The sequence below is a fragment of the Schistocerca gregaria genome, chromosome 8, assembly GCF_023897955.1.
Source record: "Schistocerca gregaria isolate iqSchGreg1 chromosome 8, iqSchGreg1.2, whole genome shotgun sequence".
In the NCBI taxonomy this organism is placed as follows: Eukaryota; Metazoa; Arthropoda; class Insecta; order Orthoptera; family Acrididae; genus Schistocerca; species Schistocerca gregaria.
Window position 1 is genome coordinate 127,875,614 of NC_064927.1, and position 26,600 is coordinate 127,902,213.

Sequence of the window (26,600 nt, forward strand, 5' to 3'; positions counted from 1 at the left end):
GTAAGAATCTGCCGTTCATTCCAAGTTTCCCAAAATAGACCAGAAAATATCCAAATTAGATATGTCAAGAGACAGTGTAAATGGGAGCCAATAAAAAAAAAATCACCTAAGAAGAACCAGCTTTGGACTGTGGCATGCTCAGTAACCAAAGATTAGTTTTGCACCACAACCATTGTAAGGTAAAGGATATAATGGGATTACATATTTTTATAATATCTATGTAATGTAATATACCTTACAGCTGCAGCTATAATTGTGAAAATATATTTTCTTCAAAGAGAGGTCATACTTAGTGAGAGAAAGGCAAAGTAAAGTCATGTATTTGCAATTTGCTAGCGAGTGTTTAATGTATGTTTGTTAACCAAGAAAAATAAGGCTTGATGAATAATGGAAAAAATAATTAATGTTTTGCAAGCTGACTTGTAGAAAGACATGTGTAAATAATGTGATCAATGTGCACACATTACATGATATTTGCAGTCAGCACTGTAATTGGCCACATTGTGATGTCATGCTTGTTAACCAGTGGTGCTATTCCAGAACAGATAAAGGAATGGTCTACCTGTGGTATATTCGACATACCTTGGACACCCAGTTTCATCAGTGACAATATGTTTTCTCCCCTTGGCGTAGTGGTTTATGTTAGGAATGCACACGCAGGAAATAATTAGAAATGAACAGAAACATAGCTCTGTGTTCTTTTTTCTATTATCACTTACTAAAAATAATTTGAAATAATTTACTTCGCGTCACACAGAAATGCATGGTTCATATTTATTTTTTATGTTACTTTCCTAGCATGTTAAATTTACTATGTTTAAATATGTATTATGAAATTTTTTTATTTGTTGATTAGCCATAAAATATTCTTTCTTTGAACCAGTGCTTACTGCATTGCTTTTGGATAACTTTGAAATAAATTCCTGTCAGAGATATATACCACTGAAAAGCACTTATTCAAAAACTTTATAAATATATGTCACAGACAATTAATTTAAGAACTATAATAGCAACAGACTCTCAGCAATGTTGGAAATCTAGTAATTTACATGGCACAAAAATGAAGTGTGCACTCACCATTAACAGCATTTCATGCCACACTACAGTTGTGAGCACAGCCTGATGACTATGGCTATATGAGAGTGTAAATGAGGGGAATGCTGTTTCTGTCAGTTATTTCCATCACTGTTTGGGAAAGGTCAGTCTTCCAGTATTTTTTGTGACTGGCAAAGCATCTTTCTCTTAACTACCTCGCCTTACTTCGTGTGGTCAGCAGGTCCTGCATGTGAACCTACAAACCATTTCAGAATTTCTGTTGCCAGAAGATAGCCCTACTCTCAGCTCTTGAATAGGCAGTTTTGTTATTCAGTCCAAATGAACACTGCTGATCACGTGTTTTATGCACTGCTGGTATACACTGATGGTAAGCAATGGTTGGTTTCCGTTGAAAACAAAATCATTTTTAAAGAGGTAATTACACACCCATTTGACAGAATGATCCTAAATTACTGTAGTGTGGTTTTCATTTGATGGCTATGCACATTACTGGAAAAAAATTAGTAAGCCTGGAAAGAAAAAGTCAATTTTGATCCAGTGATGGCATATGCCACCTAGGAAATACCAGATGTACTGATAATGGTTTCAGTATCATCTGCCAGATAGCAAAGTGTCATAGCTACCAGAGTGCCATCTGTATCTATCTCTGTATCTATCCTTTATTGGGGAATACACACAGCCAGAAGGCTCAGTGTGGTGCAATTATGTGAAGCAAGCACACAACTATGTGACAGAAACACACTCGTGCTACTTACAACCAAATGAGTGAGTTTGAAACAGTTCAAATTGTCACCTTCTGAGTGGTGGGATGGTCCTTTTGGAGACTGTCCATACAAGTTGGACATTCTGAGTCAGTTGTGTAACAATGCTGGTATCACTGGTCATGTGAGTATTCTCAGAGCTGTAGGTGAGGTTCTGGACATCCACACAGTACAGACACCCACCAGGATTGTCATGTTGCAAGGGTAGCTGTGGCAGATTCTACAGCAGGGCCAGCCAGAAATTCTGCACACGTGCGGTGCTCTTGCACATGTGCAACTTCCAGGTGACAGCGTGCATGCCGCAGCTGTCAGCGTTCATGTAGTGCATGTTTCTACGCACAGATGTCGCTCCTCTGTTACACAAAGGGCGTTATCGACACCTCGTATGTATATCATAACCTGGACTGTATCTATAAGATCTATTGCTTCATTTAGCATGTCAGAGAAAGCAAGAAAGTCTTTAGCCTTATTTATTAGCCACCTGTGCAGATCGCCGGCCATTGCACTGATTCGTCTTGCACTGTTTGTTTGGATAGATTGATTTCTTGAAACCTGCTAATGTTCATGGGAGACACAAGTTCTGCAGCACCAATCAGACACCCTTTCACAAACTCCCCTTCGGAAAAGTGTTTCCCAGATTGTGCAATTCTTAATGTGATTTTAAAACCTGCTCGCAGTGTACATTTAGTGTGGTTGTCAGCATACAGTAAAACAGACATAAATGTAACACAAGAAAGTAAGAGTTCAAGAAGTATCAGTTACTTTGACTTACAGTAAAATCAAGTTGATGTGTCTCATCCATTTTCTTAGGGACATTTAATATTGCTTCGCGTTCTTCACTGTTGAGTACACTACACTCATCTTTGTGATATGTATTGTAATGCCTTTCAATTGAAAACTTACGCTGGACACCTATTATTCGGTGGCACAGCAAACACTGAGTTTTCACCAACGGCCACAAAAAAGAATTGCAGTTCCCAGTCATTTTTAAACGACTGCTTTTTCACATTACCTGCCATTTCTTAGTACTTCTCTGTTAAGGTTACGGTCACTAGGGGTAAACGAGACTGGATATGTTGCACTCTTGCTTGTACCACAGCGAAGTGGAGTCACTGCCGTTCATTTAGGACACATGTCTAATAACAGATGTCGCTGTCGGTCACTGTCACACATGTGCAGCACTTCCGCACGTCTACACACTGTGCAGAGTTTGGCTGGCCCTGTTCTACAGTTACCACAGCACAGCCAAGAGGGCTTGTGAGCCCATGTGTATCAGCATGAACTGTTGTTAACTGGTTATTAACAGTGTGCCTATGGGCATGCATACCTCTGGCTCATCTTCAACTTGTGCTACAGCATCGATGAGCATGGCTACACTGTTGGTGTCTGAGGATCACATCCAATGTAGAATGGGGTGCCATAGTCTTCAGTAGTGGAATAATATTCTGGCTACATGGAGTGATGGTCATTTGTGGTTACAAAGTTGACATGGTGAATGCTCTGTCATAGAATGCATTTGTTCAAGACAAACTGGCCCCATCCTAGACCTAATGGTGTGGGGTACAATTATTGTTCACCTTTGGTGTTTCTGGAGTGGCAGTAACCTGTGCTTGGCAGATGCAGCATGTTATTAGATCCGTACTTTTGCTGTTCTTGCAACATCAAGGTGAAGTATTGTTTCAACAAGATAAGTTACAAAGTTGACATGGTGAATGCTCTGTCATAGAATGCATTTGTTCAAGACAAACTGGCCCCATCCTAGACCTAATGGTGTGGGGTACAATTATTGTTCACCTTTGGTGTTTCTGGAGTGGCAGTAACCTGTGCTTGGTAGATGCAGCATGTTATTAGATCCATACTTTTGCTGTTCTTGCAACATCAAGGTGAAGTATTGTTTCAACAAGATAATGCTCAGTGACATACTACATGTGAAACTCAATGTGCTCTGCAAGACATCACCTTTCCTGACCAGCACAGTCTCTGAGCTTGTCTTCAGTTAAGCATGTGTGGGATATGATGGGATGAGAAGTACCCCATGGGACTTGTCAACCAACAACTCTTACAGAACTAGTTGAACAAGTTGATCAAGCATGGCTTAACATGTCCCAGGGCAGTATTTGCCATCCGTATCATCAACTGCCCGAGAGAGTCTATGCATTCCTGCCCATAGAGACTACACCACATACTAACAGGATAACCAGTACTCTAGCAGTGACTTGTATGCCTCCTCTGCACACGCTGACTTCTAACACCATGCATATGTGTATATATTTTGTTTTGTTTTATTCATGCATAACTGTTATAATATTTACTTATATGTCAGAGATATGGTTTATTATTAAATGTATATCTTTGATGAAAATTGATTTATATCATGTGCAAAATTGTCTTTTGTTCAGAACTATAACCTCATTTGAGTTGCAAAAGATGTGATGAAGATTAGTCTGGTGTACATTTCCTTGAACATCACATGTGACTTAAATAATAATATGACTAATATTAGATCTGATGCTCAGTAAGATAATCTTATAAGACACTAATAAGTTAACTAAAGTAAAATATGCTAGCATTTTTATCTGAAGAAAAGTCAATGAGAAATACTTTTAAGTGCAATGCCAAGTGCATGGAGATTACAGTCAGCTTACAAATGTGTTGATTCCAATACTATTTCTTAACATTAGCAGATTATACAAGTGATATTTCAGTCAGACAATGAGCAACAAAATCTTCACTGCTGATGATTGATATTGCAACACAGGGAAGGATAAAAAATTATGAAATGTTAGTTATTGTGCATATGAAATTTGTAGGTGATTTGGAAGTATACAGGGTTCAAAATTTACTACTCAGAGCTGTTACTAACAGCAACAAATGTTATAACTTGTCTGGCCATTGAGTCAAACCATACTTTGATGACAGATATGGATGCTATGATGATTCAGCTGTATGGTATAATTTGTCAGTTGTGGTCGCTATGAGTGGTAGCATGCCAGTTTCTCGGCAAGCCATGATTAAATTTTTTTCAGTAGGTGAGAAATCTGGAGAATGTGCTGACCATAAGAACAGTCAAACACCTTCTGTACTGAAGTAGGTCAGGACAGCATGGAAACTTACAGTCTTGCATTATGTTTTTGAATTGTAATTTAATAGAAATCTCATAGATTGGGTATAGCCATCAGCCATAACACATCAGAAATATGATAGCTGCTGTCCTTATTACTGGGTGTGTGAACCAAAGGTGACTGTGTTAGTTACCCAAAAGCATCCCACAGCATCATATCAGAAGCTGGTCCTGTATGGTAATAATGAAAGCAACTGGGCATGTCAGTGGTCAACACTACTATTAATATGTCTTTTTTTCCTGAAAAATCAAGGGAAGCCACAACTATAGACACTATGAAGATAGTGTGGGATGTTCCAGACTTCATCACATCTTCAGTGTGGATAATTATTTTGCTGCCAACAAGCCCATTTCTTGACTCAAGGTCTATGACACGGTTGTATGATCATGCATGGTGAAGTGAACATTATTTTTGTTCTGTCAAGTCACTAAGATCCTATGTAGTGCTGAGTATGACCATCATAAATCCATCATTCTACACTTGTATGCGAGTCTTGGAGGTCTAACCAAAATTGGTATTGTAGTAACATGGTACACGTTTTCCGTCGCACTTCACATAGTGTAGGCATGCCCGATGTGAACTGACTGGGCATGGAACGTGCTGCCGGAGTTACTGTTGTTCTGCCAGCAGAGGTGTCGGCCAAATTCTCGTATGCCCTCTGGTGAAAGGGACTTTACTTGCAGCAAATTCTGTCCATGATGTGCGGTGCCGATGTGCACCTCCCGCAATCTTTCTGGTGGCTACTGCACTCCTCCTCCTTCGAGGGGTGAAGCCACTGTGATCTACTATGTCAGAAGGTGGAGTATTGTGCAGTAGCAATGACCTCCAACCTGCCAACCGTTGAGCCGGAACCTCCAAATAAGGCTGGAAGTGACCCACATGAAGAGGCCTCTGTCATCTCACCACCGGAGCCTGGGACAGAATGGGTGACAAGCCGTTAGTCTCCAGATCCTGGTCCACCTCAGGAGGGGCAAGACCCAGAGGTGGATACAATGGGGAAGGGATGACAACAGGTTAACCAGCCTCCTGAGAAACCGGGCCTGAGAGGGGGCCAGCTCTCGCCGGGGCATCTCTGACAATGGCGATGCCGGTGCTGGAGCTACTGGAGACCACCAAGGCTGAGAACCATTGCAGTGTGGTGGAGTCACAGGTGGGAGGGGCGGTAGTGTCCCCTGAGAAAACAACACAGGTGCTGGAAATGGGGAAGCTGGAGCCTGAGGTGTCAGAGGGTGGGTGCTCAAACGTGGACGTAGCTGATTTTGGTGATGACGTACCTCCCGGTCCCCTGCCTGCAAGGTATAGAGGCGGTGGCCATTGCAGCGCAGGACCACTGCCAGTATCCAACATGGATTGTGACCAAACCCACATGCCCAGACCGACAGACCCGGTGGAAAGCCAGGTACCCCGTTTTCCGAAGACTGGCGAGGACCAGGCCGGAGGAGGTGCAGCAGATTCCTAGGTTGGCGCCTGTGGAGGAGCTCTGGGGGGTGCATTCTCCCATTGGTGTGGTCCGGTATGCCATCAGGGAAACATCAACGCCTCCTCCACAGGAAATTCATGTACATACTTTTTCATCTGCGTCTTAAATGTGCACGCCATGTGCTCGACTTTCCCATTCAGTTGTGGATGAAGGGGGGGAGAGCAAACGTACCGAATACCGAAGCCCCTACAAAAAGCCTGGAAGGTCTGCAAAATAAACTGAGGTTCATTGTCTGATACCAGAGTGACTGGCAGACCTTCCACAGAAAAGATTTTTGCTAGTGCCTGGATTGCAACTTCTGAAGTGGTTGAGGAGCAGTGAACCACATACGGGAATCTGAAATAAGCATCAGTGACAATGAGCCAAAAGACATTGAGAAACGGGACCACAAAATCTATGTGAACACATTCCCATGCCTGGGTTTCAGGCAGCCACAAAGAGAACGTTGACCTGGGAGACCCTGATGGCTCGCACTCTGGGAACAGGCGGTCACCAAGTGCTCAATTTCTCTGTTAATAATGAGCGAGAACACATGTCTGCAAGTCAAGGTTTTAGTACGAGGAACACTCTAGCGCCCCTCATGTAATAACGTGAGGACCTCCCTTCCCAGACTTGCGTGAACAACCATGCGAGGAGCTGTATCATCAGTAGCTAGAAGGAGAACTCCTTCCAAGACTGAGAGGCGGTCTCGTAGAACAAAATAATTACGAAGAGGGTCCAAGGCCCGGCCTGGAGGTTGGGACGACCACCCCTGCTGAGTGAGGCAAACTACTTGCCAAAGAACCGGGTCAGCTATCGTTTCCCTGCCAACTCTAGATCTAGTGATCAGGGAGCCATCAACCGCTTGGCAGGACACCACATTCAAATGAAAACACATAATCTCCTCCCGATCGAACATAGGATCTGGGCGCACCAGAAGATGGGAAAGGGCATGGACGTTGGCATGCTGTCCAGTAGGGCAAAAATGAATGTCATAATGGTACTTATAGAGGAACAAGGCCCAGTGCTGCAGTCTGTGGGCTGGCCTATCCGGAATCTGAGAGGCAGGGCCAAATAACTGTATTAATGGCTTATGGTCAGTGATTAACTGAAACTTCGAGCCATACAAGAAAGGGTGAAAGTTGGTAACAGAGTAGACAATGCCAAAGCCTCATTTTCCACCCGGGAGTAATGGACCTGTGCGGCACTAAGAGTTTTAGACGCAAACACCAGTGGCTGCTCGGAGCCATCCATGCTGCGATGGGCCAGGACTGCCCCCACCCCATACTGTGAAGCATCTGTAGCCAGGACCAGCGGCTTATTGGGGTAAAAAGTAGCCAAACAAGGTGCTGAAGTGAGGAGGCCCTTCAACGAGGTGAACGTTTGCTCACATGCAGGCGACCAATCAAAAGGAACACCCTTGTGCAGAAGGCAATACAGGGGGTGGGCTAAGGTGGAAGCCCTGGGAATGAACCAATGGTAATAGGCAATCTAAGAGAGTGGCACATTTCGTCACAGGTTTGTTTGGTAACTGTGATAGCATTACGGAGATGTTTAGCAAACTCAAGTGGCAGACTCTGCAAGAAAGGCACTCTGCATCGCGGTGCAGCTTGTTCACCAGGTTTCGAGAGGGTGCGTTTCTGGATGAGGTATCGAATATACTGCTTCCCCCTACTTATACTTCCCGTGGAGATCACGAATGTAAAATTAGAGAGATTAGAGCCCGCATGGAGGCTTTCAGACAGTCGTTCTTCCCGTGAACCATACGCGACTAGAACAGAAAAGGGATGTAATGACAGTGGCACATAAAGTGCCCTCTGCCACACACCGTTGGGTGGCTTGCGGTGTATGAATGTAGATGTAGATGTAGATGAAAAAGCTTGTAACTCCTTCAGCGAAGCAGGCCATGGAAGGCTGACGATACCTTGGACCAAACTTCCCAGAAGCTGGAAGCCATGTCGAGAAATGGTGTAGCCCACATTCTCAATGGACGGTTGGAAGAAGTTTGACTTACGCAGGTTGCAACGCAGGCCGACGGTCCTGAAACTGAGAAAGAGGGTTCAAAGGCTGTGCAAGTGTTCCTTCGTGCTGCGGCTTGTGACAATTATGTTGTCCAGGTAATTGATGCAATTAGGAATTGTTGACATAATGTGCTCAAGATAACGCTGGAATATTGCTGGGGCACTGGATATTCCAAATGCCAACCACTGGTATTGGTAAAGGCCAAATGGCGTGTTGATGACCGCCAGCTATTTGGAGTCCTCATCAAGTGGTATTTGATGATAAGCCTCCAAAAGATCGATTTTTGAAAAATATTGGCCTCCTGCCACAGCGGAGAACAATTCGTCAGAAAAAGGCAAGGGATAGGTGTCCACCACCAATTGGGAATTAATGGTGGCCTTGAAATCGCTACAAAGACGTAATTTTCCTGAGGGTTTCTTGACAATAATGAGGGGTGAAGCCCACTCACTATAAGAAATGGGAAGAAAAACCCTGAGGGCTTGAAGCTGGTCTAGCTCTGCTTTTACCTGAGGGCAGAGAGCCGAGGGGATCTGCTTCATGTGTATAAAATGTGGGCAAGCCGACACCTTCAATGTTAAGTGAGCTTCAAAGTCTGAAACACGCCCTCCACAAAGACATCCTTTAAGTCAGAGATCAAAGATTCCAATGATTGATAGGGAACTTCTTTGGAGACCAAGTGTATGGTGTCTGTGATAGAAAAACCGAAAGATTGAAAGGCATCCAATCCAAAAAGGATAGCAGAGCTCGCATCACTGACAGAAGTAAAAGTAAGAGGCCAAGTGACTGATTTGTAAGTAACGTCAGTAGTGAATTGACCGAGTAGGGGAATGAACTGTTTACCATAACCGTGTAGACACCGGTAAACTGGCAGAAATGGGGGCGACCCAAGGTTGGAGTAAGTTTGTGCGTTCAAGGAAACAGCCACACCCATATCTACTTGCAGTTTTAATTGGCAAGTCCGAACTGACACCTCAATAAAGAGTTTGTGTGCTGAGGTGTCGGGAGCCTAGCCCAGTGTCCATGTCCTCTGTACCTGTTTCCTTCGATTCTTTTGAGGCTGAGTGGCAAACTTTAGCAATGTGTAGTTTTTTATTACATTTGTGACAAATGGCCCAAAGCTGGGGACACACTGACCGATCATGATGTATATAGCATGACACGCAGGACGGTAACAGAGGCCAGTGGCTGGAACTCTGTTTACGCGCCGTGTGGGAGCGGCCGCCATAACGGCCAGATCATACCGCTTGCACGTCGTCCACCCCGGATGCAGCGGACGCGGCTGCGCTGCCCTGAGCCACCACAACATCGCACCACACTTCCACTTGTTGATCTGTGGAGTGAGAGACTTCATACGATTGAGCAATGGACAGGACTTCCTAAAGGGAAGGGTCTTCCAACTGCAGGACCCGTTGCCGGACTTCCCTATCAGGGGCTGAACGAACAATGACGTCACGCACCATAATGTGGACATACGACTCTCATGACTGCTCCGTGACAAAATGACACTTGCGACTAAGACTGTGCAGGGTAGTGGCCCACACCCAGTAAGGCTGATAATGCTGTTTCTTCCATTAATAGAACTCAACCTTAGCCGCCACAACATGCATGCTGCGGCGATAATATGAAGACAGCAATGAACACAATGTGTCAAAAGATGAGGGTCCTGCAATGGCACTAGCTGCCGCAAAACTTGATACAGTGAGGGAGATATCCAAGACAAGAAAAGAGCATGACATACCTCCACATCGGCAACATGAAACGCCTGGAAATGCTGCCGAAGGCAATGTTCTTATGCGTCCCAATCTTCCGCCATCTCGTCATACGGGGGAAAGAGAGAAGGGAACGGCATTGGAGCAGAGTGCGTGGAGAGCAACGCCGGAAGCACTTGTTTCATGGTTGCCATGAGCTCCGTCTCCTGCTCAACAAAAACCCGCAATAAATCCTCCATGCCATGGATAAGCTGTAAAACTGGAACAATGACACAACACGCAAAAGAATGACCCTACTCGTCGCCAATTGTGTAGTAACATGATTCACGTTTTTCGTCGCACTTCACATAGTGTAGACCAGGAACTGTCTGACAGGCATGCCCGATGTGAACTGACTGGACACAGCCCGTGCTGCCGGAATTGTTGTTGTCCCGCCAGCAGAGGTCGCAGCCGAATTCTCACGTGCCCTCTGGTGGATGGGACTTTACTTGCAACAACTACTGTCCGTGATGCGCCGTGCTGATGTGCATCTCCCACGATCTTTCTGGTGGCTGCTGCAGGTATCAGTATTGTGTAATATGAAATTGCAGCCTTGATATACCTAATTATGCTACTGTTCTATTCTGACACATATTGGTATATGTTTCTGGTACCTACAAAAGGTAAAACACAACATTCTCTGAAGCAGCCAATATTAAAATGTTATTTTTGAATGAGAAATCCACTTGGTTTTTTATGTTTTTATACAGAATGTAAATGTTATTACTGCCACTTATTTTGGGCAGTTGCCCTGAAATATAACTTACACATCATATCAGTTTCATGTTTGTTACATGCCAGTTTATGATTTTGCTATTGTAGTGTCCAACAGTCTATTTTTTAGAGGCCTTCAAATCAATCTAATCACATTTTAACTAATAAAATATGTTTTATAATATTAATATGGGCGTGTTGTTTTATTTATGCAATTTGAGTGGCATTCTTTCCTGCTGATAGCATAATAGTTGCTCTCAGAATCACTTCTATAAGGATTCTCCTGTGGATAAAATTATAACTAATTTGCTGAGGAATGATTTACATAATTATTGCATACTTGTAACTGATATTTGAAATGGTTTAAAATACACAGTAGAATATAGCACTTCTTGATATATGCCATGGAAATGACTGTTTTTGTTTTAGGATATAACAGAAAAGATTTGTGCAAAAAGTGGAAAACCATGTAATGAAAACTGTGCAAATGATAGTATCACATGTGATCAAGAGAAAATACTCCCTACACTTCATTTGAAAGCAAAATGTTCAGAGTGGTTTAAAGTTGATCAAATTGATGACATTTTCAATGTACTAGCTGCAAAGACAGATAAAAAATACATGCTGGTAGCAGGCAATACAGCACATGGTTAGTATCAGAGATATCTTTCATTATTGTTATCTTTTGTCTGCAGTCTCATTCATAAGTAAGTACTTGCAGAACTCAGCTGCTGCAAGCCCACTTTCTTTTCTAGACTGTAAAGGAGAAGTAAAAGGATGTAGGTTGCAGTAAGTACTGGGAGATGAAGAAGCTTGCACAGGATAGAGTAGCTTGGAGAGCTGCATCAAACTAGTCTCAGGACTGCTCTATACAGTATTACAAATGTGATGAAGGGCCTCCTGGTGGTATTCCTTTGTGATGGTTTGGCATTGTGATTCATGCTTGCAGTGCACCATCTCATAACAGTTGAAGAAAACAGTCAACATGGTGTCATTTCTTCAGTCATAATGTATGCTTATTTGGCAGACCACCTCAATAACCAACCCATAAATCCCCATTTTATTCCCTGTGGTCAAAGTGTTCCAAAAGTGGGGTTACTCTTTCTGTTTTACAAAATGTCCTGTGCAACTACCATATGGTGGTGTTTCCACACAACTGTCAGCAGTTTTGATATGATCTTATGGTCACTCACCTCTTGCTCAAATTAACAGTCAAAATTTTAATGAACCAACCTTGTTCTTATCCCTATCTGATGTCAAAATATTGCTGTATGTCAGTCTTCTATGACCAAAGTTGTCAATTGCTCAATGACATTTACCTCTTGGATTGAAGAGTCATTCACATATGTGCTACCATCTTTGAAGCAGTTGCACCATTCCATTATTCATGATTTTCTTAAGGCATTGTCCCAGAGAGACTGCTGTATTTTCTGAATGGTTTCCATTTTGGTATTTCCCAGCTTCTGGCAAAATTTGATGCACTGTTGCTGCTCAGTTTGTTCCATAAGTTTACAACTTACTGGAATCTGATGAGCACTCACTTTACTCTTATTAAAATAACATTGTGATTGATTTTTCAAGTCAAGTACAAGGGCAAGTTGCCAGCCAGTTGTAGTCCTTTCTTGAGTGTCACAACCAAGCTGTGTTGGCTTTTTAGTAAATTCATTCAGGTCCTTGTTTACCATGGGCTGTTGCACACCAGCAACACTTCTTTTCACCACTGCAGTACATATGACAAAGTAGTTTTAATCAAAATATTCATGTCCTAACTCATAGGCCAGTTGCTCATGACAGTCGCCTTCTGCTGGTAGAAAAAATTAATGAGTGGATACGACCCTCAACAGTTTTTTTATCAACATTATAGTTGAATTTCAAATATAGACTCCTCCTGTCTACAGTCACTTAGTCACTTACATAATTGCAACCATGCTGCAGCTGAGCAAAAGTATCTATTTCACACACATTTTATTGTGTCAAGGGATATGCTGCATTTTTAAATAATATTTACTTGAGCAAATTATCTCTATGCCTGTTTTTAGTGACATGCCCAGATTATATTTTGAAGCTATGCAATGCAACATTGACTTTTATCACACATAATGATGTATTGTTTCAGTGTTGAAATGTTGTTGTTGTGGCCTTCAGTCCTGAGACTGGTTGGATGCAGCTCTCCATGCTACTCTATCCTGTTCAAGCTTCTTCGTCTCCCAGTTCCTACTGCAACCTACATCCTTCTGAATCTGCTTAGTGTATTCATCTATTGGTCTCTCTCTATGATTTTTACCCTCCACGCTGCCCTCCAATACTAATTTGGTGAGCCCTTGATGTCTCAGAACAAGTCCTACCAACTGATCCCTTCTTCTAGCCAAGTTGTGCCACAAACTTCTCTTCTCCCCAATCCTATTCAGTACCTCCTCCCATCTAATCTTCAGCATTCTTCTGTAGCACCACGTTTCGAAATCTTATATTCTCTTCTTGTCCAAATTAGTTATCGTCCACGTTTCACTTCCATACATGGCTACACTCCATACAAATACTTTCAGAAATGACTTCCTGCCACTTAAATCTATACTTGATGTTAACAAATTTCTCTTCTTCAGAAACACTTGACTTGCCATTGCCAGTCTACATTTATATCCTCTCTACTTCAACCATCATCAGTTATTTTGCTCCCCAAATAGCAAAACTCCTTTACTACTTTAAGTGTCTCATTTTCTAATCTAGTTCCCTCAGCATCACCCGACTCAGTTTGACTACATTCCATTATCCTCATTATGCTTATGTTGATGTTCATCTTATATGCTCTACTAATACTAAATTGGTGATCCCTTGATGCCTTAGAACATGTCCTACGAACTGATCCTTTCTTCAGGGCAAGTTGTGTCACAAACGTCTCTTCTCCCCAGTCCTATTGAATTTTTTCTCATTAGTTATGTGATCTACCCTTCTAATCCTCAGCATTCTTCTGTAGCACCACATTTTGAAAGCTTCTATTCTATTCTTGTCCAAACTATTTATCGTCCATGTTTCACTTCCATACATGCCTACACTCCATACAAATACTTTCAGAAATAACTTCCTGACACTTAAATCTATACTCGATGTTAACAAATTTCTCTTCTTCAGAAACGCTTTCCTTGCCATTGCCAGTCTAAATTTTATATCCTCTGCACTTCGACCATCATCAGTTATTTTGCTCCACAAATCTAATTCTCTCAGCATCACCAGACTTAATTTGACTACATTCCATTATCCTTGTTTTGCTTTTGTTGATGTTCATCTGATATCCTCCTTTCAAGACACTGTCCATTCCATTCAACTGCCCTTCCAAGTCCTTTGCTGTACCTGACAGTATTACAATGTCATCGGCGAACTTCAAAGTTTTTATTTCTTCTCCATGGATTTTAATACCTACTCCAAATTTTTCTTTTGTTTCCTTTACTGCTTGCTCAATATACAGATTGAATAACATTGGGGAGAGGCTACAACACTGTCTTATTCCCTTCCCAACCACTGCTTCCCTTTCATGTCCCTCGACTCTTATAACTGCCATCTGGTTTCTGTACAAATTGTAAATAACCTTTCGCTCCCTGTATTTTACCCCTGCCACCTTTAGAATTTGAAAGAGAGTATTCCAGTCAACATTGTCAAAAGCTTTTTCTAAGTCTACAAATGCAAGTAATGTAGGTTTGCCTTTCCTTAAACTTTCTTCTAAGATAAGACGTAAGGTCAGTATTGCCTCACATGTTCCAGTATTTCTATGGAATCCAAACTGTTCTTCCCCTTGGTCGGCTTCTACTAGTTTTTCCATTCGTCTGTAAAGAATTTGTGTTAGTATTTTGCAGCTGTAGCTTATAAACTGATTGTTCAGTAATTTTCACATGTAAACACCAGCTTTCTTTGGGATTGGAATTATTATATTCTTCTTGAAGTCTGAGGGTATTTAACCTGTTTTACACATCTTGCTCACCAGATGGTAGAGTTTTGTCAGGACTGGCTCTCTCAAGGCCGTCAGTAGTTCCAATGGAATGTTGTCTACTCTGGGAACATTGTTTTTACTCAGGTCTTTCAGTGCTCTGTCAAACTCTTCACGCAGTATTGTATCTCCCATTTCATCTTCATCTACATCTTCTTCCATTTCCATAATATTGTCCTCAAGTCCATCGCCCTTGTGTAAACCCTCTATTTACTCCTTCCACCTTTCTGCTTTCCCTTCTTTGCTTAGAACTGGGTTTCCATCTGAGCTCTTGGTGATCATGCAAGTGGTTCTCTTATCTCCAAAGGTCTCTTTAATTTTCCTGTAGGCAGTATCTATCTTTCCCCTAGTGAGGTGAGCCTCTACATTCATACATTTGTCCTCTAGCCATCCCTGCTTAGCCATTTTGCAATTCTTGTCGATCTCATTTTCGAGACATTTGTATTCCTTTTTGCCTGATTCATTTACTGCATTTTTATATTTTCTCCTTTCCTCAATTAAATTCATTATTCCTTCTGTTACCCAAGGATTTCTACTAGCCCTCGTCTTTTTACCTACTTGATCCTCTGCTGCCTTCACTACTTCATCCCTCAAAGCTACCCATTCTTCTTCTACTGTATTTCTTTCCCCAATTCCTGTCAATTGTTCTCTTATGCTCTCCCTGAAACTCTGTACAGCCTCTAGTTCTTTCAGTTTATCCAGGTCCCATCTCCTTAAATTCCCACCTTTTTGCAGTTTCTTCAGTTTTAATCTACAGGTCATAACCAATAGATTGCGGTCAGAGTCCACATCTGCCCCTGGAGATGTCTTACAATTTAAAATCTGGTTCCTAAATCTCTGCCTTACCATTATATAATCTATCTGATACCTTTTAGTATCTCCAGGGTTCTTCCATGTATACAACATTCGTTCATGAGTCTTAAACCAAGTGTTAGCCATGACTAAGTTATGCTCTGTGCAAAATTCTACCAGATGGCTTCCTCTTTCATTTCTTAGCCCCAATCCATATTCACCTATTACGTTCACTTCTCTCCCTTTTCCTACACTCGAATTCCAGTCACCCATGACTATTAAATTTTCGTCTCCCTTCACTATCTGAATAATTTCTTTTATTTAATCGTACATTTCTTTGTCATCTGCAGAGCTAGTTGGCATATAAACTTGTACTACTGTAGTAGGTGTGGGCTTCTTCTCTATCTTGGCCACAATAATGCGTTCACTATGCTGTTTGTAGTAGCTTACCCGTATTCCTATTTTCTTATTCATTATTAAATCTACTCCTGCATTACCCCTATTTGATTTTGTGTTTATAACCCTGTAGTCACCTGACTAGAAGTCTTGTTCCTCCTGCCACTGAACTTCACTAACTTTAACCTATCCATTTCCCTCTTTAAATTTTCTAACCTACCTGACCGATTAGGGGATCTGACATTCCACGCCAGTTTTCTTTCTCCTGGTAACGACATCCTCTTGAGTAGTCCCTGCCGAGAGATCTGAATGGGGGACTATTTTATCCCCAGAATATTCTACCCAAGAGGACACCATCATCATTTAATCATACAGTAAAGCTGCATGCCCTCGGGAAAAAGTACGGCCGTAGTTTCCCCTTGCTTTCAGCCATTCGCACTTCCAGCACAGCAAGGCCATTTTGATTATTGTTACAAGGCCAGATCAGACAATCATCCAGACTGTTGCCCTTGCAACTACTGAAAAGGCTGCTGCCCTCTTCAGAAACCACACGTTTGTCTGGCCTCTCAACAGATACCCCTCCGTTGTGGTTGTACCTACAGTACGGCTATCTGTATCGCTGAGGCACGCAAGCCTCCCCACCAACGGCAAGGTCCATGGTTCATGGGGGGGAGTGTTGAAATATGTCATCATAATATTAAGTTGTAATTAAATATAACTTAATATTAAGTTATCTAATGGTGGCCTAAGAAGCTGAATGCCATGTATTCAAGCCTGTGATTGCAATGAAGTTTCACAATAATAAACTGACACTTTGTTTTATTACACAATTTCTCTTTGATAGAAAATTTTGATATTTGTAAATTGTAAACTGTTCTAATTGAAATAAAAATTATGTGTAAAGTATTTAATTATTTTCTGGTCTTGCCACGGAGGATACACTGGTTCCATCAGATCACTGAAATTAAGTGCTGTTGGGTGTGGCTGGCTTTAGGATGGGTGACCATCCAGGCCACCAAGTGCTGTTGCCATTTTTTGGGGTGCACTCAGTCTTGTGATGTCAATTGAGGAGCTACTTGACGAAATAGTAGTGTCTACTGTCAGCAAAAACTATTATAAGGACCGAGAGAGTTCCCCTCCCATGTCAGTCCCCCAGGATGAAATTAGTGTACCCCAGCTGTCTGCATCTAGTGTAATCCATAGAATAGTGTGAACATGTTCAGATTTCTGCGAGTCACATAACTGAGGTGGGATGTGGGGACCAGCCTGGTGTTCACCTAATGGGACATGGAAAACCACCTGAGAACCACACCATTCCGGCCGGCACACCGACCTTTGACAGTAATCCACTGGGCGGATTTGATCCGGGGCCAGTGCACCTACCTGAGTCCAGGAAGCAGTACATTAGTGCTCTCGGCTAACCCAGTGGGTATTCAATAACATAACACTTGATAGAAATGCATAATTTAATACACTAAAGACCATGTATCACATACTCTTACATGAAATCTAAGGTTCTTACATTACAAGCTCTTGCCGTACAAGCACATAAACAAGACTGAAAAGTTTCTGACCTTTCAGATAATGTTTTTCTTCAGATCTAACTACAGAATGTACAGACAGCTATGTGGTTACAGTGTCCCTGTCAACTAGTGCCTGGGGACAATGTAGCTGTGCAGGTGCATGTGTGTTGAGTAGTTCGCTATGAAGAAAGGCACTGTCTGAAGTTTAACAATACTTTCAGTTTTGTTTATGTCTCTTCTCACAACACAACACCTCAACTACAAGGTGAGTTGTTAGCTTTATTCCTTCCATTTGTTGACTCTGATTTATTGGGAGAATTTTAGGAAAGTAAGTGTAAATGCATAGAGGACACTAGTGCATCCTATTCTTGAATACTGCTCAAGTGTTTAGGATTCATACAAGGTTAGAGCAAATGAGGACATTGAAAAAATTCAGAGGCGGGCTGCTAGATTTATTAACAGTAGGATCAAACAACACGTAAATGTTATGGAGATGCTTCGGGAAACCAAATGAGCATACCTGGAGAGAAGGTGACATTCTTCCTGAGGAACATTTTTGAGAAAATGTAGAGAACTGGCATTTGAAGTTGACAGCTGAATGATCCTACTGTTGCCAACATACATTGTGCTTAAAGTCCATGAAGATAATTAGGGCTCATATGGAGTCATACACACAGTCATTTTACCTTTACTCTATCTGAACATGAAGGTAAAGGGCTCCCTCTACCACAAACTGTATGATGGCTTGCAGTGTATCTACATAGATACAGATATAGATTATTTAATTATTAATCTCACCTGCCTCACCCTCCTCCCTGAACCATGGACCTTACTATGGGGGGGGGGGGGGGGCGGGGGGCGCGTTGGAAGGGGGGGGGGGGGGGGAGGGTCTTGCACGCCTCTGCGATACAGACAGCAATACCATAGGTGCAACCACAATAGCTGTTGAGAGGCCAGACAAATGTGTGGTCCCTAAAAAGGGGCAGCAGCCTTTTCAATAGTTGCAGGGACAACAGTCTGGATGATTGACTGATCTGGCCTTGTAACATTAACCAAAACAGCCTTTCTGTGCTGGTACAGTGAACAGCTGAAACCAAGGGAAACTACAGCTTTACTGTATGGTTAAATTATGATGGCATCCTCTTGGGTAAAATATTCCGGAGGTAAAATAGTCCCCCAGTCAGATCTCTGGGTGGGGACTATGCAGGAGGACGTCATTATCAGGAGAAACAAAACTGTTGTTCTACAGAGTGTGGAATGTCAGATCCCTTAATCAGGTAGGCAGGTTAGAAAATTTAAAAAGAGAAGTGGATAGGTTAAAGGTAGATATAGTGGGAATTAGTGAAGTTTGGTGGTGGGAGGAACAAGACTTCTGGTCTGGTTATAGGGTTATAAAAACAAAAACAGGGTTATAAAAACAAAATCAAATAGGGGTAATGCAGGAGGACGTTTAATAATGAATAAAATAATAGGGAGGCAGGTAAATTACTACAAACAGCATAGTGAATGCATTATTGGAGCCAAGACAGACACGAAACCCACACCTACCACAGCTCCACAGATGATGAAGTTAGATTGAAGGAATGTATGATGAGACAAAAGAGATAATTCAGATAGTGAGGGGAGACAAAAATTTAATAGTGATGGGGAAGTGGAATTCGATTGTAGGAACAGGAAGAGAAGGAAAAATAGTAGATGAAAATGGAATGGGGGTAAGGAATGAAAGAGAAAGACACTGGGTAGAATTCTGCACAGAGCATAACTTAACCATAGATAACATTTGTTGACATGGAAGACATGGAAGAGGTGTGGAGACACTGGAAGGTTTCAGATAGATTATATAGTGGCAATACAGAGATTTAGGAACCAGGTCTTAAGACATTTCCAGGGGCAGATGTGGACTCTGATCACAACCTATTGGTTATGAACTGTCAATTAAAACTAAAAAAACTACAAAAAGAATGTAGTTTAAGTAGATGGGACCTGGATAAACCAAAAGAACCAGATGTTTTACAGAGTTTCTGAGAGAGTATTAGGGAATGATTGACAAGAATAGAAGATGGAAACACAGCAGAAGAAGAATGAGTGGCTTTGAGAGATGTAATAGTGAAGGCAGCAGAGGATCAAGTAGGTAAAAAGACAAAGGTCAGCAGAAATCCTTGGGTAACAGAAGAGATATTGACTTTAATTGATGAAAGGAGAAAATATAAAAATGCAGTAAATAAAGCAGGCAAAAATGAATACAAAAGTTTCAAAAAGGAGATCAATAAGAAGTGCAAAATGGCTAAGCAGGGATGGCTAGAGGACAAATGTAAGGATGTAGAGGCACATATCTCTAGTGTTAAGAGAACCCCTTGCATAAATATCAAGACTCAGATGGAAAACCAGTTCTAAGCAAAGGAAGGAATGCAGAAATGTGGAAGAAGTTTATAGAAGGTCTGTACAAGGGCAATACACTGGAGGGCAATATTATGAAAATGGAAGAGGACATAGATGAAAATGAAGTATGAGATATGATACTGAGTGAAGAATTTGACACAGCACTAAAAGAACTAAGTTGAGACAAGGCCCCAGCAGTAGACAACATTCCATTAGAACTATGTATAGTCTTCAGAGAGCCAGCCCTGACAAAACTCTACCATCTGATGAGCAAGATGTATGACACAGGTAAAATAACCTCAGACGTAAAAAAAAAAAAAAACACCACTATAGTATTTCCAATTCCAAAAAAGCAGGTGTTGACAGGTATGAATATTACCAAACTATAAGTGGCACAGCTACAAAATACTAACACAAATTCCATACAGATGAACAGAAAAACAGATAGGAGGCTGATCTTGAGAAAGATCAGTTTGGATTCCATAGAAATGTTGGAACACGTCAGGCAACATTGACGCTGCGACTTATGTTAGAAAATAGATTGAAGAAAGGCAAACCTATATTTCTAGCATTTTTAGATTTAGAGAAAGCTTTTGACAATGTTAACTGGGATACTCTCTTTCAAATTCTGAAGGTGGGAAGAGTCAAATACAGGGAGTGAAAGGCTGTACGGAAACCAGATGGCAGTTATAATAGTCGAGGGGGTATGAAAGGGAAGCAGTGGTTGTAAGGGAGTGAGACAGGGTTGTAACTTATCCCCAATGTTGTTCAATCTGTATATTGAGCAAGCAGTAAAGGAAACAAAAGAAAAATATGGAGTAGGAATTAAAATCCATGGAGAAAAAATAAAAACTTTGAGGTTTGCTGAAGACATTGTAATTCTGTCAGAGACAGTGAAGGACCTGGAATACCAGTTGAATGAAATGAACAGTGTCTTGGAAGGAGGATATAAGATGAACATCAACAAAAGCAAAATGAGGATAATGGAATGTAGTCAAATTAAATCAGGTGATACTGAGGGAATTAGATTAGGGAATGTGACATTTGAAGTAGTAGATGTGTTTTGCTATTTCGGGAGCAAAATAACTGATGATGGTCAAAGTAGAGAGGATATGAAATGTAGACTGGCTATGGCAAAGAATGCATTACTGAAGAAGAGAAATTTGTTAATATAGAGCATAGACTGAAGCATCAGGAAGTCTTTCCTGAAAGTATTTATGTGGAGTGTAGCCATGCATGGAAGTGAAACATGGACAATAAATAGTTTAGACAAGAAGAGAATAATGCTTTCAGATTGGTGCTGCAGAAGAATGCCTAAGATTAGATGGGTAGATCTTGTAACAAATGAGGAAGTACTTAATAGGACTAGGGAGAAGAGGAATTTGTGGCACAACTTGACTAGAAGAAGGGATCGGTTGGTAGGACATGTTCTGAGGCATCAAGGGATCACCAGTTTAGTATTGGGGGCAGTGTGGAGGGTAAAAATTGTAGAGGGAGACCAAGAGATAAATACACTAAGCAGATTCAGAAGGATGTAGTTTGCAGTAGTTACTTGGAAATGAAGAAGCTTGCACAGGATAGAGTAGAATGGTGAGCTGCATCAAAGCAGTCTCTGGACTGAAGATCACAACAACAGTGTGTCACCTATGCATATTAATATTCTCACTCAATTTTAATTACAAATACACTATTAGTAACCATCCTTGAATCATGTTTCTGTTTAGTAACTGCATTTTTGTTGTAATATTTGGGATAATAATTGTGTTTCTAAATATATCTTTTTGTGTCTACAGCTAGAGAAATCTGTCTATTTCCTTGTAATCATTGGTGATTTTTATTTTTGTTTAGTATTAAAAGAATGTAATTAGGTCAGACACATTTTTTGAGATAGCAGAAGAATAAAAGTGAGAAGTCTTAACCATTCATGCACAAGACAGAATTGCTAGCCCTGAATATTTGTTGTGAAAATAGTTTGTGTGTAAGATTCTGCAAGCACCAAAGGGACAGTGGTGAACTTTCTATTTAAACACATTTGTGTGTATAAGTATTGGCATTTGCAGAAACCACAGCTGCAACAAAAACCATGTTAACATGTTCTTTAGGCTTTAATTGACTTTAATGAACTTCTTACTGAGTGATAACATTCCTCAACACAGAAAACTTTATAAGGGCTGAAATTTATTGTTGTCACTTTTACTGTCATCAACACAAAATTTAGCAGGGTGTAACAATTTATTAGCAAATACTAATCTTCGTTTCCTGGTGATTTTCAATGCTGTAGTAGATGTAAAAGAATTTGTAAGTTATCTATTCCACTAAAGATTTCTGCAGCTTGCTGGGTTCTTGACAGTGTAGCTATTGATTTGGTAGTGCTAAACAAAATTTCAAGATATTCAGGTTAACATGATGTTCTCTTTCAAAACCACATCTTTATTGCATAATATTGTAACAAAACTGGCTCACAAAAACTTTCAGAAAATTGATGCTCCCATGGCTGGTTTTCCACTACTTATATATATCTGTAAAAATTATTGTCCATGTTATCCATTATTATTACAGAAAGTTCATGGATTATAGTCTAAATCTTGATGGTTTACACAGACTGTTGTCATTCAGTTATGCATCAATTCCTTCCTCTCACACTGCAACATCAAGTTTTAGATGGCTTTTAGCTTTTAGTAGTAGTTTATAGCATGAAGAATCTTCTTTTTCTTCTTTTGCTTGTGCCATTGTCACATAGTTTCGCAGGCTCAGCATGGTCAGTCGAACATGTTCAGATACCTGAAAGTCATGTAACTGAGGTGGAACATGGGGACCAGCCTGGTATTCAGCTAGTGGGATGTGGAAAACTGGCTAAAAACCGCACCCAGGCTGGCCAGCACACTGGCCTACATTTGGAATCCACTGGGCGGATTCGATCTGGGGTTGGCACGCCTACCCAAATCCAGGAAGCAGCACATTAGAGCTCTCAACTAACCTGGCAGGTGCCTATATCATGAAGATTATTAGGTGTAAAATGTTCCTAATATTTTCGTGAGTTTATTATACAAAGACAAGTGGAACGCTAATTTCAATCCTTACAAAAACAATCCTCCTATTGTAAAATGAGAATTGCTTATGTTTTAGGTTCAAGTATCAATTAGTAACAGTTGAACCAGCACAGAAATAAATGTATGCTTGCTGAAGTCAGAATGAAGTTAGTGACAGAATACAAATCAGCAGAATGTGGCAATGTGGTTTAAGTTGCCTAAGACAGCAGTTGTGTGCGTGCATAAGTGTGCTTACGTGTGTCTGTTGTAGAAGAAGGCCAACGGCCGAAAGCTTTAATTGTGAGAGTTTTTTTGTTGTCGCTATCTGTGACCCAGCATCTCTACTACATGGTGAGTGGCTATTTTCCTTCTCATAACATTGTTCAAATCAGTACAATAAACTGAATTGTAAATGACCAGATAATTAAAATAACGTTGTTACAAAATTTATGTAAGCTTGTAACCACGGCAGCCCAACAACTAAGGTCACCAGTTCATGTTGCACTTATCCTAATGATCATAAGTTTGTACATTTCAGTCATCAGACAACAAAGGCAACAACTGGTTGATGTAGGCATCCTTCTTTATCCCTCGTCATCTGTTCCATATGGTTGTAGATTATACTGTTTATTCCACTGATAACAGTTTATGCAGGTCAGATAAAATAAAACTGGCCCAGAGAATAGAATACCAGGGTACAAAGAAACACAGCAGTGGAAAGGAAATACAGTACTAATCTGACTATAGCAGATGTTGGAAGTGACCACCACTCATTTGTTAGCACTTTTGGGTCCTGGTCAGTAAGTTTCTGAAGGTGGATTGAAGCTGGACTGCTGGAATTGCTGCAGTCTCACTTCAACTGTTCTGCTACAGTTCCTGAAGACTGTGTGATACACCTTAGACTTGACAGTTCCCTAGACAAAGTAATCACACATTTTAGGTTAGAGAATTCCCTCCCTAGGCCCAACAAGACGCCTCCTGAGACGCGGCAAGGCAGGAGTAGGCAAAATGCAACAAGGAATAACAATATTAATGTGCTAATAGTAAACTGCAGGAGCGTCTATAGAAAGGTCCCAGAACTGCTCTCATTAATAAACGGTCACAACGCCCATATAGTACTAGGAACAGAAAGTTGGCTGAAACCAGACGTAAACAGTAATGAAATCCTAAACTCTGATTGGAATGTATACCGCAGAGATAGGCTGGACAGTGAAGGGGGAGGCATGTTTATAGCGATAAGAAGTGCAATAGTATCGAAGGAAATTGACGGAGATTCGAATTGTGAAATGATTTGGGTGAAGGTCACAGTTAAAGCAGGCTCAGACATGGTAATTGGATGTCTCTATAGGCCCCCGGGCTCAGCAGCTGTTGTGGCTCAGCACCTGAAGAATAATTTGGAAAATATTTCGAGTAGATTTCCCCACCATGTTATAGTTCTGGGTGGAGATTTTAATTTGCCGGATATAGACTGGGAGACTCAAACGTTCATAACGGGTGGCAGGGACAAAGAATCCAGTGAAATATTTTTAAGTGCTTTATCTGAAAACTACCTTGAGCAGTTAAACAGAAAACTGACTCGTGGCAATAACATATTAGACCTTCTGGTGACAAACAGACCCGAACTATTTGAATCAGTTAATGCAGAACAGGGAATCAGTGATCATAAAGCGGTTACTGCATCGATGATTTCAGCCATAAATAGAAATATTAAAAAAGGTAGGAAGATTTTTCTGTTTAGCAAAAGTGACAAAAAGCAGATTACAGAGTACCTGACGGCTCAACACAAAAGTTTTGTCTCAAGTGCAGATAGTGGTGAGGATTAGTGGACAAAGTTCAAAACCATGGTACAATATGCGTTAGATGAGTATGTACCAAGCAAGATCGTAAGAGATGGGAAAGAGCCACCGTGGTACAACAACCGAGTTAGAAAACTGCTTTGGAAGCAAAGGGAACTTCAGAGCAAACATAAACATAGCCAAAGCCTTGCAGACAAACAAAAATTACGAGAAGCGAAATGTTGTGTGAGGAGGGCTATGCGAGAGGCTTTCAATGAATTCGAAAGTAAAGTTCAATGTACTGACTTGGCAGAAAATCCTAAGAAATTTTGGTCCTATGTCAAAGCGGTAGGTGGATGAAAACAAAATGTCCAGACACTCTGTGACCAAAATGGTACTGAAACAGAGGATGACAGACTAAAGGCCGAAATACAAAATGTCTTCTTCCAAAGCTGTTTCACAGAGGAAGACTGCACTGTGCTTCCTTCTCTAGATTGTCGCACAGTTGAGAAAATGGTAGATATCGAAGTAGACGACAGAGGGATAGAGAAACAATTAAAATCGCTCAAAAGAGGAAAGGCCGCTGGTCCTGATGGGATATCAGTTCGATTTTACACAGAGTACGCGAAGGAACTTGCCCCCCTTCTTGCAGGGATATTTTTTGTCTCAGACATCTTGTTGTTATTAATTTTGTTTAAAGAATTGTTAAATTCTGATGCAGTAATTGGTGGTCCTATAAGGTCATTTTCCACTTCTTCTAATGTGCATCTGAAATTTGAATCATCTCTGGATAGTGTGTACTGTAGCACCTAAATTCAGTTAGTATTCTTTACTATGGGAAACAATGTGTGTTAAACAGTCTGTGGTCACACAGAGTGAACAGAAAATATAAATTCTCTGAGACTCATACATATTTTGACAAAATAAGTGATAGTTACTTCACCCAGCATATTCCATCACGAAAGAATGATGCAACTAAAGAAAACATTCATTGGACAAGCACTGATTAGACCCATTAATGAGATTTTTATCACTGTAGCTGAAATTACACATTTGTGATTTTCTTCAGAATGCCACACACACACACACACACACACACACACACACACACACACACACACACACACAAAGAAAAATACACAGAGCAAGTGAGAGGGAGGGAAGGGTGGGGGGTGGAGAGAGAGAGTGTTACAGTCCTGTTTCTATAATATAATAAAAACCTTATAATACATGATTCCATGTGACCCATTCAAAAGCCTTCCTACATAACTTGATTAGAATAGCTTGCCTTTTTTCATTTAGTTGAAACAAATATTTAAATGCAAAATTATATTTTATGGGAAACAGAAATGTAGAATAACAGTTCTGCAGTCATTGTTCCAGTGAGTGGAAAAGTTTTAATACTCAACCCATTTCATCAATGCAGCTGTCACTTCAAACATCTTCTTGTTTATAGGGGACAATGTTAACATCCAGGTTTTTAAGTAAAAGTGAAGATACTTATTCACATATTTATGACTTTGCAGTTTATTTTTGATCCACACATGTCCAGTAATGAAATTCATGCATTGGATTTTTTTCACTTTGGTAAAGAGAGTCTTATTGCCAACTTCCATAGATCTCAGAATAAAAACTGTCATCAGATTATCAAGACTGTAAAACATTTCGGCTGTATTTTAAATTATAAATTGCAGTTTCCTATAGAAAGGCATAGGCTACATGTGATCTACTATGTTCATGGTGCCTAGATGATATGTACTATGCAGCTTCTAAAACAAACACTGCTCTACTTCACTTCAAAACAAAGCCCACACTGCATGAGATCAAAACAAAGACTGACTTACTTGA

General features: G+C 40.9%; 1 protein-coding gene across 1 annotated transcript in view; it reads left to right on the plus strand.

Annotated features, from left to right (window-relative positions):
* LOC126284101 (xanthine dehydrogenase-like) overlaps positions 1-26,600 on the plus strand; it is a 301,701-nt gene that overhangs the window by 67,127 nt on the left and 207,974 nt on the right. The window contains exon 6 of the mRNA XM_049982754.1: positions 11,312-11,531. Within this exon, the coding sequence (XP_049838711.1) occupies positions 11,312-11,531 (220 nt within the window). The remainder of the gene's footprint in view (positions 1-11,311; positions 11,532-26,600) is intronic.